General features: G+C 44.3%; 1 protein-coding gene across 1 annotated transcript; it reads left to right on the forward strand.

Moving 5' to 3' along the window:
• Positions 1-1,538: 1,538 nt before the first annotated feature.
• On the forward strand, positions 1,539-7,223 carry LOC123725655 (uncharacterized). The gene is made up of 4 exons (XM_045692128.1): positions 1,539-1,856; positions 2,116-2,228; positions 2,624-5,774; positions 6,126-7,223. Exons 2-4 carry the CDS (start codon positions 2,146-2,148, stop codon positions 7,221-7,223), a joined length of 4,332 nt encoding a protein of 1,443 aa, XP_045548084.1. The 5' UTR covers positions 1,539-1,856; positions 2,116-2,145.
• Positions 7,224-17,694: the final 10,471 nt, after the last annotated feature.

Here is a 17,694-nt window from a genome sequence, read left to right on the forward strand (position 1 = left end):
TGCTGGATACCAAAGGAGAGACTTTTGAATAGATATTAAAGAGCAACAGCTCCTCACTCAGCTTTTAGTATTCCCAACTGTTATTTTACACAAATATACACATTTTACAGCAGACGCTCTTATCCAGAGCAACTTACAGTAGTGAATACATACATTTCATTTTCATTTCATGCATTTTTTTTGTTTTTGTACTGGCCCCCCATGGGAATCAAACCCACAACCCTGGCGTTGCACACACCATGCTCTACCAACTGAGCCACAGGGAGGGTACACCAATATGTGTTCATGTTGAAGTAAGAAACAGAGATAAAATAATACTTTGTGAGCAGTAAAAGCAGTGCACAGATACTTTTATTGTCTTTGTCAGGTTACTACAGTCAAATCATGTGAAGTTGTGTTTGATCCAGTTTGATGAAGTGCTATATTGTATAGGTTGAAGGGGTTGTTGATTACTGGTTAAAATATTGTTTATACCATGACCGTCCACTTGCAGAACTTTTTTGTCAACATCGACAGATTCTGCCCCCCCCCCTGCCTGTACATACTTCATCCCCTCTCTTCTGCTCTCTGCTGATGTGCAGAGTTTCTGTTCAGAAAAGAAAAGCCTGTTTGTTCCGCTGGAGAGTTTCAAAGAAAGAGAGACCGGCGGTCTTCCCCCCTCCATCTCTCTCTGTGCTATAGCACTCCCGACAAAACAACAGATCCCTATCTATATTCAGAGTCTGCTCTCCACCAGTGATCCACAGAGTCCCCACACTAGAAACTGCCATTCACTGTGTGTGTAATAATCCTTTGATCAACATTGATATAGACCTTAATTGTAACGATAATGCCCAACGCAGGTTGGACGAGAAGTAACTTGTGGTACAACATAAAATACAATTTTATATGCATTACTTTCAAATACCTACTGTGCCTGTAAGATAAATGATATATTTTTTTTAAATTATCAAATGATTGATTTGGCAGCAAAACTTCAAAGAAATAATGTAAATTAAATGTAAAAAAAAAAAGTGCAACGTAATCTCCTTGTCTGCTTTGTCGGTATAAATGATGACTTGTTGTAATGCTTCTTACAGTGCTTTTGTACTTTGTTTTGTAATGTCAGTCACTTTTAAGCACATCAGCAAAGTGAAGCATGTCAACCATCAGTGTCATTTCAGAATTGCACAAGCAAACATGACAATCAAGTTATTTCAAATCAAATCTAATTTTATTGGTCACATACACATATGGTTAGCAGATGTAAATGCGAGTGTAGCGAAATGCTTGTGCTTCTAGTTCCGACAGGAGGACATCATTGGAAAGATATCATCTTGTATAGTGTCATCCTCAAATCTTCCATCCCTGCAGTCCCTAATCCTCAAGCTGACCTCCATGCTTTCAGTTTTTCAGTCCCAATAAATTCATGGCGGACAGCCTTTGTCGCCCCCAAACAATTGACTTCAGCCAAAAAACGCTGAAGTAAGCGTTTGGGAGCAACCGTTGTTTTTTGAACTACTGTGCCACATTGGTCCATTTGTATGTACAGACACAGTCCATTTTCCCACTTCTCTCATCCTTCTAGCTGTCAGTCTACAGAAGGTGACTGAGTGGGGGATGTTTGTTTTGACCAGGAGACTGTGCTTTTTAAAATACTTTAATTAAAGAATTCCACTGTGATGTTTTGACTGGGAAAGTTGGATGTGCACAAGAGGAGGAAGGCCTCTCTGACGCTGACAGGGGAGTGAGGGTGTGTGGCATGAGGAGGGGGGGCTCAATAACATTCTCTTTTTAAACAAGCTGCCCAGTTGGCGTGGACAGCATCAGACCATACCCTAACAGCAAGGACCTTCATCCAGACGCGCTGACCAGCGGTATGTGTGATGTGACAGTCGTTGGATTATTATGTGCTATAACTATATTTTGATTTCATATTTATACAAACACACACCTGTTGACATTTGTATGCAAGTCTGGACTATAAAAGTGTAGTTTTCAATAGTGAAACTGCATCTCATTTGATGAAACAGAGAAAACATATTTTTCAAAATTCTAAGAGCTATTCTGTAGTCAAAAAGGCATACATTAGGGATAAAACAATAACATAATTTTTTCCTTCTACAATAATTTCAGAAGTCAGTCCATGGTTTCAAACCTAGAGTGATGGAGTTCTGGTCTGGTAGTCAGGGGCAACCGCCCCAGTATGCCAAATTTGGGACTGTTCCTGGACGGCACTTTGCACATGCGTGAGTTCAGTTCACTTTAAGCTGTTTCAAGGTGGTAGTGTGTTTGTCTCTGTGAGAAACCTAAACAAATAGCTATAGTCTGTTTAGATTGTTTTGATGTCTCTTTGACTGCGAACAGAAGCAGGGCAGAATGTTCATAATCCTAAACAAAAGAAACCTGCTTGCAATAGTATCGCATAAAGATCATGTAAATAAGGTTGTTTGTATTCATACAAAAATACATTTGATTTACAAGTAAAGATGGTTTAACCAGAATTGACTATATTATGCAATATGTTCTTTATTGTCTATATGGGTTATTAGATGTCTTTGTAACATGTTACTACACTGTGTCCTGCAATGCTCGGTATGGGGGTAATGTCCATGTTTTATTTTCTACTCTGTTATATCCACAGATATCAGGACAAGCATCAGGCAGCAGATTTTCAATCGTACCTTTGTGAGCGGCAAGACCGGGGCAGGGAGCCCAGCTGTTGGACAGTACCAGGTTCTAGGACCGGAGGGGTCCTACAGGACTATACCAACTGGACTGATCAAGACCTGTCACCCTCTGCCCCTCATTTCCCCTTTGCTCTAGACAGCCAGCCTCGACAGCTTCACGGTTTAAGGGACTATCAGGCTCAAGAGAAAAGAGAGAGAGAATGGCTGGTGGGAGAGGCTCATAGAGCAGCAGCTAGGGAGAGGGAAAGGGAGTGTGAGAGGAGGATGCAGAGGGAGGGGTTGCAGAGGAGGTGGGAGCCCTGTAGTCCTGTCCGCTACAGGAGAGAGCCAGCCAAGAGGAGTTTGAGCGACACTAGCTATCGGGAGCTGGAGGCCTGGGCGGCGCGCTACAGCCACTCACTCCCCAGGAAGAGACGCCTGGAGGCAGGGCTATGGGGAGCCCAGGGGCCGCAGGAGAGTGAGAGAGTGCTGGAGAAAGATACATGGGGCAACAGAGGTGGAACAGAACACAGAGCAAGTGCAATACATCTGGCGGGACTACCTCAGCCGAGAGAATGGGGACAGTGGGAGAGAAGGGACACACAGAAAACAATGTCCCACTGCTTGTCTCAGCCTGTTATTCCTGATACAACATACCCATCAGACACCAAGGAGAATGAGACAAGCTACCAGAAGAGGGTGTTTAGTCAACCTCCAGGCTACATTCCACCTCCGCCTTATAACGCCCCACATAACATTTCACCAGTAATGCAACATGCTGAGAAATATACCACTAAAAAAGCAGTGGCTTCTGTGTACGCAGGGTGGAATCAGGGAGCTAGCAGACACGAATACTGCACACTGCCTACTCCAAGGAAGCAAGACTACTCTGTACTAGACTTTCATAGGGAGAGGGGAGGGGGAGATAAGTTTACAAAAGAGGATTGGAAGCAGAGGACCTGGTCTGATCCTGGAGGGCATAGGCAGCAAGGACATGCTGTAGTTGGTCAATGGACAGGCTCTTCTCCCCATCCACAGAACATCCGATCTGATAGCCTCTCACCTCTGCTGCAGTCCCCACAACAGCCTCAGACGTCCAACATCTGTGAGATGGCCAACCTCAGTGCCACCATGGAAAGGAAAGTCAGTCTAAAGAAAAGCAGAGGAGGGGAGACCATATTTTGCTTGGTGTCTCGCATGGGTGGAGCGGCAGGGTTGTCAAGTTCTCCTGAAGAACCACTAAAAACCCTTTCCCTGCCTCTCTTCACCACCTCACCTCTTACAACTGTGTCAAACACTGAGGTAAGCGGGGTATCTAGAGGCCTAGAGGAGTGTGGTGACATTAATGAATCGCATAAGCTTGCAGATGAAGTTGATTCAGCTGTGCCATCACTCCAGCATGAGTCCAGTGCTCCAGCCCAGACCCCTGCCTACAAAAGAGACAGCAATTTCAAACCTAAACTGAAGGGGGCACTAGAATGGATGGGAAGTGAGCAAGTAGCAGCCCACAGGGAGGAGCTTCTCAGGGCCATTCAGAGCAGACCAAGACTTCAAGGAGAAGACAGAGACTGTCAAAGCCTGCCCAGTACGACGGACAGTGAAGTTGCTTTGCCAGAAGGCACCCAGGTTGGTGCTTCATCCCCTGTATCCAGGAGAAAAGGGATGCAGACATTGGCTCCTGTGTCAGTCAAGTATCCCTTATGGAGGGAGCCCAGTTACATGGGCCGAGTCAAGAGTGACAATCCCTCACCTTGCTATTTGAAGGGTACATGGAAGGAGGGCGAACCAGGTAAGGATCTGAATGACGATCGTACAGGAAATAGCCCTGATCATGGCAATCATCCCCTTGATGTTGAAGTGAGGCGATTGGAGTTCAAGAGAGACACAGAGTCTGACGGCAGCAGTGGTCTTTTGGTCATCGACGCAACTTGTGTTGTAGTCAGAGTGGAGTTCATTTTCCCTCCTAAAAAAGAACATGTCCAGTATTTGTGCTCACCAACTCCTAGTGACCCAGCTGAGCCTGGTCTAGACCCAAGCTCCCCTATCGACCTTAACCCAATACATAACCAAGTCAAGGAAAATACTTCACCTGAACGGAGCACTGATATATCAGCCCAGGTCTGCCCCCTGTTAGATAGTGAAGAGCCTGTGATTGATTTTAAAAAGCTAGATGTAGAAGAGCATGTGGATAAAGATCAACATACTCCCTCTGACATACCTTTCACTGAAATGCACTTACCTCAGCAGAGAGAGGAGACAAGCCAACTCCCTGAATCGCTCTGGCTCTCGCCCTCACCTTCAATCCCTGACAATAAGACATTGGAGGAGCGTGCTGAAAGGATTTTGGGGATCCCTCTTCTGAGTTCTAGCGTTCTGGATCAAACAGAGGAGGATGAGTCGCCACAGCCAAACAATGACAACAATGACTCCATTGAGGTCCTTCCCATGATTACTCTGGAGGAGTCAGTGTCAGAGGCATCACCTGAGATTGGTCAAGCTAAAGATGACATTTCAGTTACAGAGGCTGGTGTCACTTTAGATGCCCAGTCTTCACCAGACATAATTGTAGAGTCCAAGATGGAGGTGAGAGAACAGACATGTGATTTCTCAGTGCAGAATTCCAGTGATGGTCTGCCTGACATACAGGTAATGTATTCGCAGAAGACAGATACCACAAATGTGCCCCCATTCAAACACTGCCTTCAGTTCAGCCCGGAGGCAGGTGAAATTGGTGATGCTGTTTTTTCCCCACCCATCTCTCAGTGCCTCAACCCACAGCAAAGTTACCCTGATTCTCCCCCACACTCACCTTTAAATATTACTTCCCCCTCTAATTCAAGATCCTCATCTCCCTCTCATCACTTCTTGACTTTACCCTCCCAGTTTACTTCTCAATCTGCTCCTCCTGAATCTAACACAGATCCCCTCTGTCTTCCTGAGGAAGTGCTACTCTCTCCATCAGATATAAGCTTACCTCTTCACCCTGATCCCCCTCCCTCTCCCTCGGTCCCACTCTCCCCCTCTAGATCTCCCTCTCTCTCAATCCCCCTCTCCCCCTCTAGATCTCCACCTCCCTCTCTCTCAGTCCCACTCCCGCCCTCTAGATCTCCCCCTCCCTCTCTCTCAGTCCCCCTCTCTCCCTCTAGATCTCCCCCTCCCTCTCTCTCAGTCCCCCTCTCTCCCTCTAGATCTCCCCCTCCCTCTCTCTCAGTCCCCCTCTCTCCCTCTAGATCTCCCCCTCCCTCTCTCTCAGTCCCCCTCTCTCCCTCTAGATCTCCCCCTCCCTCTCTCTCAGTCCCCCTCTCTCCCTCTAGATCTCCCCCTCCCTCTCTCTCAGTCCCCCTCTCTCCCTCTCGATCTCCCCCTCCCTCTCTCTCAGTCCCCCTCTCTCCCTCTAGATCTCCCCCTCCCTCTCCCTCTGTCCCACTCTCCCCCTCCAGATCTCCTCCCCCTCCAGGCCCCTCCTCTAGACCCCAGAGTCCAGAGATACTGGTCAAGTCCTTTACCCATGTCCTGTCCTCATCTACCACACCCACCACACATAGAGAGGGGCCCGAATACCCAAAGTCCCTCTGGGATGCAGTGAAATGCATCCGGAAGCACACAGCACCTGATTCAGAGAATGAGGAGGAGGAGGGAGGTGATCTGTGGGATCCAGAGAGTGCGGGTGAGGATGGTGCTCCACTAGATGAAGAGTTTGATTTGGGCATGGGGAATATGTTGTTCCAGAGTAGTGATAACCTGAGACAGGGGATCATTTTCAGCTCTGGGGGAAGTTCCCTTGAAGTAGCAAATGACTTAGAGGTGCAAAGGGATCACAAAGAGGAACACATTTTGGTAACGGATGAAAAATGCAGTGAGAAGGAGCCCAGCAGACCGGCTGAAGATGACACACACTCCTGCAGCAGCACAGACAGCCACGGCTCAGGGGACACGGTCATCATGGGGGCCGAGGGATTGTCTGACTCTGAGACAGAGACTGAGACTGACGAGGAGACAGATTGTGAAGCTGAGCTCGTCAGTGAGAAGCCTGACACCAACGTGGAGCACCGTGTTACTGAGGGAGAGGAATGGAGCTGCACTGTGAGGCCAAAAAGCTATGTTGTAGTGGAGGAGGAGCGAGAAGATGAGAGAGATGGGGAGGTGAGGGACACAGATGAGCCTTGTCAAAACGAGGGCTATCTGTCTGAGATACAGGCGACAACACAACAAATTGAGGACAGGGATATGGTAAACTGTCAGAAAGCAGGGGAAGGGCGAAGCTCTGAGGGGGAGGAGAGCAGAGGTTTGGTCAATGTAACCACGTCTGAAAGGTTCTCTGGTGGGGTTATGGGTGATGAGGGTCAGTGTGGATGCGTGACAGTAGAGGGGCTAGAGGAGAGTGCTAATGGGCAACACCATAACAATGGTGAAACAGTTTACAGTAGTCAATGCACTGAGGTGGTGGAAAGTGTTGAGGAAATGTGTAGCAGCAATGTGACATCAGAAAATATCTTTTTGGATGATAAATCCTGTGACTCCTCCTTAATGGAGGAGTCCTCTCAGGAGGATATTCCCTGTCAGTCAAGTCAATAAGTAGCGCTGCAAGTGGTATATCGTGCGATCAGAGCATGAACTTCAACTTGCATACAATTGAAAATGAGCTCATTTACATTTTAAATTCCTTCAGAACCTTATATTGAGATTGAGGACACGTCTATGTGTGTGGGATCTGACTTTTTATAGACATACAGAATTTTAAATAGTAGAACAAGGGTTTTTAATTTATTAAAGGGCAATTTGCAAGACCGCCGAGATTTGTTGTATGGCAGGGTGTAGTATGGCAGGGTGTAGTATGGCAGAGTGTAGTATGGCAGGGTGCTGTATGGCAGGGTGTTGTATGGCAGGGTGTAGTATGGCAGGGTGTTGTATGGCAGGGTGTAGTATGGCAGGGTGTGTATGGCAGGGTGTTGTATGGCAGGGTGTAGTTATTGCCAAAGCATCTCTCAATGGGTCCAATCTATTTGCTGGGTTTTTCATTAATATTTATGCTGTGGGATTATTGGTTTAGAGATGTGCGTTTTGAATTGTGCATTTTGACATAATCTGACATAATTATACTTGAATAATTGTGCTGTTTTAATTAAAAAATAATGTAATAAATGAACCATACTTTAGTCTGTGTAAAACATGTTTTTTCAACGTTCACAATTTGTTTATGATATTGGTTGCTTTTTTAAGTATTGGTCCTCTTCATGATTTACATGACACAACAATAAACAACTCATTAGGCCTACTTTAAGCAAGGTGTCTTAAATATTTAATGAACAATTCATTCATATATGACAGAGATGACATTTCCTTTATGTAGAAATGAGTAAAACACACTGGAATTATTATCCTAGAATTAAATGTATGCTACCATTTACTTTATAACTATTGAGGTTTGAAAACTATCCTATGCAAACCTTCCTTGAATTAGTCCAACAGCATGCCAATATTTTCTTACAAACCTTATTTATACACTTTACAAATGCATTTCTATACAATTTGTGCATCACGTGAAAACGAAAGATATATTGAACATTTTCATTTACTGTTCCATGTTTTATTTATCTAATATTTGTTGTCTTATTCATGCATTTGTTCTTCTGTCTTGTACAGAATACTATCTTAGTAGCAGTTAGATATTTATGTGCCATGAATACTAGGCAACTTTTTGTTGTTGTTGCAAAAAAGCTATATAGTTAGCTAGCTAGACGTTATTAGCAACATACCCTTATATTACCAGATCCTGTTCTCCTTCAGCCAGTGGAGGTCTTGATTTAATCCCTTATCATTTCTACCATCTATATGAACGAGGTCAAATCTATTTCAATTCATGGTGTCAGAATGTACTGCTGTATTAAAGCAATTCAGAACTAACTTGACATGTTCTGTTGCAGATTCAAATCCAGATGAACTCTTTACAGAATGTATCCATAATCATGAATGAATAAGCATATTTATTTGACAAGAATGCACCTAGTCACCCGTCAATCACATCAAACACCTGAACTTTAACAATTACATTGTTTTAAAGAAATCAAAATAGTAAATAATGCATAATGCCTTTTATTCATAACATATAAACATCTGAATTTAAGTAAACATTAAATGATGTATTCATCAATGCCACAGACCTGGGACATTGAAGAGCACCATATGAACTATTATTACTACCCGAGAGCACACAGATTCTTATGCTTTTCCAATTCATCCACCTGACAGGTGTGACATATCAAGAAGCTGATTGTCAACAGCATGATCATTACACAGGTGCACCCTGTGCTGGGGACAATAAAAGGCCACTCTAAAATGTGCAGTTCTGTCTCACAACACAATGCCACAGCTGTCTTTGAGGGAGCGTGCAATTGGCATGCTGACTGCAGGAATGTCCACCAGAACTGTTGGCCAAAAATGTAATGTTAATTTCTCTACCATAAGCCACCTCCAACGCCGTTTTAGAGAATTTGACAGTACGTCCAACTGGCCTCACAACCGGAGACCATGTGTAACAACGCCAGACCAGGACCTCCACCTATGGCTTCTTCACTTGCGGGATCGTCTGAGACCAGCCACTCGGACAGATGATAAAACTGTGGAATATTTCTGTCTGTAATAAAGCCCTTTTGTGAGGTAAAATTAATTCTGACTCCCCAGTGGGGGGGCCTATGCCCTCACAGGCCCACACATGGCTGCACCCCTGCCCAGTTATGTGAAATCCACAAATTAGGGACAAATGAATTATAGAGTGCAGTGATGTGTCCTATAAGGAGCATTGGCCCAGTTGGAGTGAGATTTTTGGAGAGAATGGATCCTTGCCTTCTGGAAGATCCATATGTGGTGTCAGGTTGGTTGGGGAATGTTGGGTCGGTGAAAGTGACTGAAATTGGAATCGTGTAAAAAAAAATTGTGTTTCTCCGCACCAAGCGACTGGGGACAAGAACTGTGACTTGTTGAAATGACTGGAGTGGTGTTAAGTATTGAGAAGGCTCAACTGAATCGATGAAAATGTATATAAATCAGAATTCAACAACATTTGGATGGATCCTATAGCCTTCTTCGACTCAACAACAATGAAGATATTATCAGCAGACAAATAAGATTGACTAAAAACAGAGCACCCAGAAATAAATATTAGATACTGTTAAAACAGTCACGCGGCGAAAAGTACCAGGAATGGATGGCTTTCCCATAGAATTATTTTCAGCATTTTGGGACAAAAATGTACACAAATGACAACACATATATCACTCAATTCAGTACTTCCTACTTCCATTTATCAAACAGCTTATTTCAGTTATATTAAAACCAGGAAAATCTGCAGAGTTCCCTGCATATTATAAACCCACAAGTTTAATAAATTGTGACAATAAAATAATAAGCAATAGAATGGCAAAAGTCTTACCAGACTTGATACATATCAATCAAATAGGTTTATAAAAAATATACACTTACAAACAAATACAAGAAAATGTTTCAGTTTAATACAATATGATAAAAACCAAGATGTAGATTAATCAATAATGGCTGTTCATGCCGAAAAGGCTTTCAACAGTCTTGAATGGCCTTTTCTATTCAAAACGTTGGAAGCTTTCAACTTTCCAGCTGAAATAATACATTTAATAAACATATTATATAAATATGCTAATATACCCGACTAATACTGAATATTAAATGCCCCCTTTGCTAAAAATATTTTCAGAATACTCTAAAATCTCAGGATATAAAATGTACGTGAAAAAATGAAATTATGTCAATAGGAAAAAGAAAAAGAATAACTCACGATCTACAGCAATCCTTTAAATGGACCACAAAAAATGACATACTTAGGATACTTAATAAGTGACAACAAACAACATATATATAAAGATAACTTTATTCCATTACTCAACAATATGAAAGCAGATCTAATTAAATAGTACAATCTTCCCATGAATCTTACAGGTAGAATATACCTCTTCAGAATGGCATGGCTCCCACAGTTTTTGTATTTATTTTCTATAATACCAATTACCCCACCAAGGACATTCTTTAAAAAAGTTTACTCAGTAACAACAGACTTTATATTGGCAAATAAAATGCATAGAATAAAAACGAAAGTTTTACATCTTCCCAAGTCTGAGGGTGTTTTTTACAATCTAGACTTGGAATTGTATCAACTCCCTAGGCCAAAGGCTTTTTTACTTGCGACTTATAGTTAAATTAACGAAATAGGAACAATGGGTAACTATTGAAGATGCACATGCTCATCCACAGAATATTTTTATTTTCAAAGGATAAAGCAAGGTACATTAACAACGTCATACACTACTTGGCCAAAGGTATGTGGACATGACTCAGTGAATTTGGCTATTTCAGCCACACCCGTCGCTGACCGGTGTATCAAATGGAGCACACAGCCATGCAATCTCCATAGACAAAACATTGCCATTAAAATGGCCGTACTGAAGAGCTACGTGACTTTCAATGTGGCACCATCATAGGATGCCACGTTTCCAACAAGTCAGTTCATCAAATTTCTGCCCTGCTAGAGCTGTCCCGGTCAACTGTAAGGCTATTATTGTGAAGTGGAAACGTCTAGGACCAGCCGCAAAGCCACGAAGTGGTAGGTCACACAAGATCACAGAACAGGACCACAGAGTGCTGTAGTGCGTAGTGCATAAAAATCGTCTGTCCTCGGTTGAAAATCTCACTACCGAGTTCCAAACTGCCTCCGGAAGCAACATCAGCACAGTAACTGTTAGTCGGGATCTTCATGAAATGGGTTTCCATGGCAGAGTAGCCGCACAAAAGCCTAAGATCATCATGCGCAATGCCAAGCTGGAATGGTGTAAAGCTATCCGCCATTGGACTCTGGAGGGGTGGAAATGCGTTCTCTGGAGGGATGAATCACGCTTCACCATCTGGTAGTCTGATGGACGAATCTGGGTTTGGCGGATGCTGGGAGAATGCTACCTGCCGGAAAGTATAGTGCCAACTGTAAAGTTTGGTGGAGGGGGAATAATGGTCTGGGGCTGTTTTTCATGGTTCGGGCTAGGCCCCTTAGTTCCAGCGAAGGGAAATCTTAACGCTACAGCATACAATGACATTCTAGATGATTCTGTGCTTCCAACTTTGTGGATACAGTTTGGGGAAGGTCCTTTCCTATTTCAGCATGGCAATGCCCCATGCACAAAGTGAAGTCCATACAGAAATGATTTGTCGAGATCGGTGTGGAAGAACTTGACTGGCCTACACAGAGCCCTGACCTCAACCCCGTCGAACACCTTTGGGATGAATTGGAATGCCGACTGCGAGCCAGGCCTGATCGCCCAACATCAATGCCTGACCTCTTGTGGCTGAATGGACGCAAGTCCCCACAGAAACGTTCTAACATCTGGTGGAAAGCCTCCCCAGAATAGTGGAGGCTGTTATAGCAGCAAGGGGGGGACCAACTCCATATTAATGCCCATAATTTTGGAATGAGATGTTCAACGAGCAGGTGTCCACATACATTTGGCAATGTAGTGTAGTTAAGCACACTATAACAATTTTGCTAAAAGAACCAATATCACTCCCTAAAAACACAACCCTATGGAATAATCCTTGGATAGCTTTTCAGAATTCACAGATAAATTAGTCCACATGGAAACTAAAGGCATAGAAACTGTAAATGACTTGGTAACAGGGAATACATTTATTTCCATGACAGAATTAAAAAGCAATTTCGGACTGACCAATGTCGATATTTTCAAATACATGGTGCAACTTAAAAGTTACATATCACAAAATGTAGATTTGAAATCTTTTGGACTTCAGAGCAACTTTGAAGGAATCTTATGAGTAAGAAAAGGATATACATATGATAGGTAAGATATACAGTAGGTAATGCTACATTTGGTAATGCTGATGTGCCAACTTTTGTCTGTAACGTCTGAACCATTTGGGCTATAACTAATATGTAGAAAGGGGAGACTCTCAAGAACACAATGGCGTTCTCCGTTTTGCTCTATGACCCTCACAAGGGTCATGGAACTCATATAAAGGTAACCCATACAAATGAATAGTAGTATGGAGGAAGTTTTGTGTCCCCCCCAAAAAAGGGGTTAAATGTGTCCCAAAAACATTTCCTGAGCTTTCTTGTATATCCTAGATATTGGACAGACATTTCAAATCCCTTTTCCTTATGATTTATTTGGACCTTTCCTGCCATTTATGAAGGTGTTATTCAATGTGCTTCTTTTGGCTATAGTAGTAAAGGTCAAAATCAATTCAATTCCATAAGTCAGCTTGGAGAGGACCTATGTCTGCACCAGGTACTCTCACTACTGGTGTCCTCCAGGGCTCGGTTCTTGGCCCTCTACACTTCTCTTTATACACTAAGTCACTCGGCTCCATCATATCGTCACATGTTCTCTCCTATCATTGCGGATGACACTCAACTACTTTTCTCCTTTCCCCTTCTGACACCCAGGTGGCAACACGCATCTCTGTGTGCCTGGCAGATATCTCAGCTTGGATGTCGGCCCACCACCTCATGCTCAAACTTGACAAGACAGAGCTGCTCTTCCTCCCAGGGAGGGCCTGCCCGCTCTAAGACCTCGCCATCACGGTTGACAACTCCACAGTGTCCCCCTCCCAGACTGCAAAGACCCAGGACAACACCCTGTCGTTCTCTGCAAACATCAAAGCAGTGACTTGATCCTGCAGGTTCATGCTCTACAACATCTGTAGAGTACAACGATACCTCACATAGTAAGTGGCGCAGGTCCTAATTGTCATCTCCCGTCTGGACTACTGCAACTCACTTTTGGCTGGGCTCTCCGCTTTAGCCACGAAACACCTGCAATTTATCCAGAACGCTGCAGCTCGCCTGGTGTTCTTCCTTCCAAAGTTTTCCCATGTCACCCGCTCCTCCGCACACTCCACTGGTTCGCATCCACTACAAGACCATGGTTCTTGCCTACGAAGCAGCAAGAGGAACTGCCCCTCCCTACCTTCAGGCTATGCTCAAACCCTACACCCCAACCAGAGCACTCCGTTCTGCCACACCTGGTCTCTTGGGCCTCCCACCCCTACAGGAGGGCAGCTCCCGCTCAGCCCAGTCCAAGCTCTTCTCTGTCCTGACACCCCAATGTTGCTGTCCTAGCTTCCCCCTGAAGCTAGGACAGCAGAGTCCCTGCCCATCTTCCCGAAAACATCTGAATCCCTACCTCTTCAGAGTATTTTAAATAATCCCACAGCACCTCCCCTTGCACCACCTCCTCACTTTCATGAACTAACACATGCATTTTACTTTTCCCCCCTTACTAGCTCTGAACTTGTTGATAGCTACTTTATTGAGGAACATTTTTCTTACTATGACTTTGATATGTGGTTGTCCCACCTAGCTACCTTAAGATGAATTCCATAACTGTAAGTTGCTCTGGATAAGAGCATCTGCTAAATGACTAAAATGTATAATGTAAATGTATTTACATATTTGTAGTATTGGTGATCCATTGCAGAAACTTATGAAATGGAGAAAGTGAAGAATTAGATGAAAATTCTGAAAATGAAGGAAAACAAGGAATGTGGAAACGGAACAATTAACTGTGAAAATGGTGAAAACCACTGGTCGAGTACCTAAGTATGAGGCTACAAAATAGGATTTTGATTCCTATTTAGAGCATTTTGAGCGTTGGCTGGCTGCAAATGAAATCAAAGATGAAAAGAAAGTCGACATATTTCTCAGTCAAGGGAAGCTGTGGCTGACCTCATCCTTGCTTTGAAAAGGCTGGCAAGTACATGTGAGTTTGCACAATTTCTTGATGACGCTCCCCGAGTCACCATTGTGACTCAGCATTTTTAGGTCATATATAATATCAGTCTTTTCATTTCCAGTTAGGCTCTCAGCCTAACAGTCAGAACAAGACTGTTGGACTGACGGTTTCATTATTGCAATAATTAATCAATATTAAATAAAGATGATTGTTTGAAGAAATGACCAAGTCTCTCTCAGTACTGAATTTCCACGACAGACGAGAAATACGGAGTGAGATTGAAACACAGCGAGTGTGAGTTCCCCCAGGACTCAGTGGAGTATCTCGGATATAAGATTTACAGTGCCTTGCAAAAGTATTCATCCCCCTTGGCATTCTTCCTATTTTGTTGCATTACAACCTGTAATTTAAATGTATTTTATTTGGATTTCATGTAATGGACATACACAAAATAGTCCAAATTGGTGAAGTGAAATGAAAAAAATTACATTTCATTTGGGGCCAAAGTAGTGAAATAGTGGAGAGGTTTTAATGGGTGCAGGTTTAGATGGTAGGGCACTTTTTTCACAAAGCGTAATGAATTCATACTACAGTATAGTAGGCTGATCCACAGCCAATACAGTAGGTGGCGGCATGCACCTAAGAAGAAGAAGAAGAAGAAGGTGGGTATTGGAGAAAGGCTATCAGTGCGTGTTCTGCAAGCAATACTGCGGATGAAGGTGCGGCAAGAGCGTGGTAAACGGATAGATGTGGTTATGGACAGCGAGGAAGAAAAGAGAAGAGCCGAGTGCAAAGGAAAGATGTGTGTCGAGAAAGAATGGAGCCAAATACAAACCGCACTCTGCTGTATCTGATTGCTCAGAAATTGAACCTGACGAGAGTGAGGATGAATTACCTGCTGTTGCAGGTGTGGTGAAGACCTCTGAGTCTGAGCCTCGCCCTGATGGTCATGCAAAGGATGAATCTGGCCCAGTGGGAGTGAGATTTTTGGGGAAGTAGATCCCTGCCTTTTGGCTGACCCATACGTAGTATCAAGCTGGGTAGAAAATAAGTTGGATACTGTTAAGTCGGTGAAGGTAGCTCGAAGTGGTCTTGTAATGATTTTCTGTGTTTCTTAAGCCCAGAGGGAGCAGGCGCTTTGCGTCACATGCCATGGGACAAGACCTGTGACTTGCTTTGCACTCCGGAGAAGTGGGTCCTTGAAAGGAGTGATTACTGGGGTGAAACTGAAATTGAAGATTCCCTGTCTGTGATTCCCGCCATTTGGTGAGACACAGACCCGGTCTGTCCTTTTTGAGTTTTGAAGCAGAGTCTTTACCTGACAAAGTCATGTTAGGATATGTCCGTTTTCCCATGAGAGCTCTTGTGTCGAACCCACTAAGGTGTTTTAGATGCCAAGCTCATGATAATGTTGCAGTAGTGTGTAGGAGGGAGATTCCGAGATGTAAGAAGTGTGAAGAAGGGCATGGGACAAAGGAATGTGTATTATCGGTGGAAAAAACTGTGTCTAAATTGTGGGGGTGCCCATGTTGCTGGGGATCAGAAGTGCCTGGTGTAGAGAGATAGGTTGAGGTTGCTAACGTCAGAGTAGAACAGAAGGTGTCATATTCTCAGGCAGTGAAGAGAGTAGAGGATGACGAGACAAGTGTAATTAGTAGGCCTAGGCCAAGACCCATGGGGGGGTGCACAATTGGCCCAGCATCGTCTGGGTTAGGGGAGGGTTTGGCTGGCAGGGATGTGCTTGTCCCATTGTGCTCTATCGACTCCTGTGGCAGGCCGGGGGCATACACGCTGACACGGTCGCCAGGTGTACGGTGTTATTGAAGTGTTGTGGTTGCAGGTTCACTTGGCACATCTACTTGGCTACTCTCGCCTCCAGTAGTTGATCTAGTGTTGGAGAGACTACAGAAAGATAGGGAGGGTGTTGATCCATCTGATTTGTTTAAGAGACGTCTGGATGAGGCCTCCCAAGTGGCACAGTGGTCTAAGGCACTGCATCACGGTGCTAGCTGTGCCACAAGAGATCCTGGTTTGAGTCCAGGCTCTGTTGCAGCCGGCTGCGCCTGGGAGACCCATGGGGCGGCGCACAATTGACCCAGCATCGTCCGGGTTAGGGGAGGGTTTGGCTGGCAGGGATGCCCTTGTCCCATTGTACTCTAGGGACTCCTGTGGCGGGCCGGGGGCATGCACGCTGACACGGTCACCAGGTGTACGGTGTTTCCCCCTACACATTGGTGTGGCTGGCTTCCGGGTTAAGCGGGCACTGTGTCAAGAAGCAGTGCGGCTTGGTTGCATGGTTCTCGACCTTCGCCTCTCCTGAGTCCGTACGGGAGTTTCAGCGATGAGACTATACTGTAACTACCAATTGGATACCACAAAATTGGGGAGAAAAAGGGGTAAAAAAAAAATATATATTTTATTAAAAGAGACGTCTGGATACTGTGTATTGGGATTTTGTGGCCACTTACACAGATGGTTCAAAAGATCCAAGTGCTTAGTAGTGGGTATGTTGATGTTGTACGTGAAACGAGGAAGAGCTCGGTTTTGTTTGTTTGGAAAGTTTGTTGGAAAGTTTGTTGTTTAAAAGTATATTGGAAAGTTCTTGGTAGCTACCTAGCTTCTTCTGTTGGATCCCCCGACACAGTTGGCTTCAGTTGCTGGGACTGCTTGTATCTTTCCAGTGATCCTGCCAACCAAGGATGGGTCTGAGGAGCTATTTGGCGTCGCAGCTAGCCTAGCTGCTAGCTAGCTGGACATCAAGCTAGCGAGGTGTTCCTGAACACAGCCCGCGACGCGATTAGTCATTGTGGCTGGGACCGCGGATTGTCCCGGGTTTGTGGCTGTCTAGATCCCTGCTGTTCATTGTTTTCAATTTTTCCCGTAACCTGCCCTTTCTGGAACTGCGAGGAGTAACAGCCTAACATACGTTGCTAGTTATCATGACAAAGACCAAGCCGGCTGGAGTACTGTTGAGGACAGTGCCAGAGGTGCCACTATATCATACGTGAAGGATCTTTTAAATGAACAAAAATAGACCTATAAGCAGTTGTTACAACAACAAGAAGATAGTTTCAAGTGTTTTGTCCAAATACTTGTGGATTGTACTCATAAAAGAATGGACGACCTGACCAGAGAGGCCCAGGACCTGAAGAACAGTTTGCAGCTCTCCCAGGGTCAGCTCGACGAGTTGAAACAGGAGAACGGCAAGATGACAGCATTCTGTAAGTCATTGAGAGAAGACATCAGTTCTTTCTGTGAATCCATGACAGATAAATCAGACT

Source organism: Salmo salar, chromosome ssa12, assembly GCF_905237065.1.
Source record: "Salmo salar chromosome ssa12, Ssal_v3.1, whole genome shotgun sequence".
Classification (NCBI taxonomy): domain Eukaryota; kingdom Metazoa; phylum Chordata; class Actinopteri; order Salmoniformes; family Salmonidae; genus Salmo; species Salmo salar.

What these genes read in the sequence shown, in the direction of transcription:
- LOC123725655 (XM_045692128.1), top strand. Translation starts at nt 2,146, where the DNA reads ATGGAGTTCTGGTCTGGTAGTCAGGGGCAACCGCCCCAGTATGCCAAA. An exon ending in GGACGGCACTTTGCACATGC is followed by an intron (nt 2,229 to 2,623) that starts GTGAGTTCAGTT and finishes TTATATCCACAG; the next exon opens with ATATCAGGACAAGCATCAGG. An exon ending in CTCCCCCTCCCTCTCTCTCA is followed by an intron (nt 5,775 to 6,125) that starts GTCCCCCTCTCT and finishes TCTAGACCCCAG; the next exon opens with AGTCCAGAGATACTGGTCAA.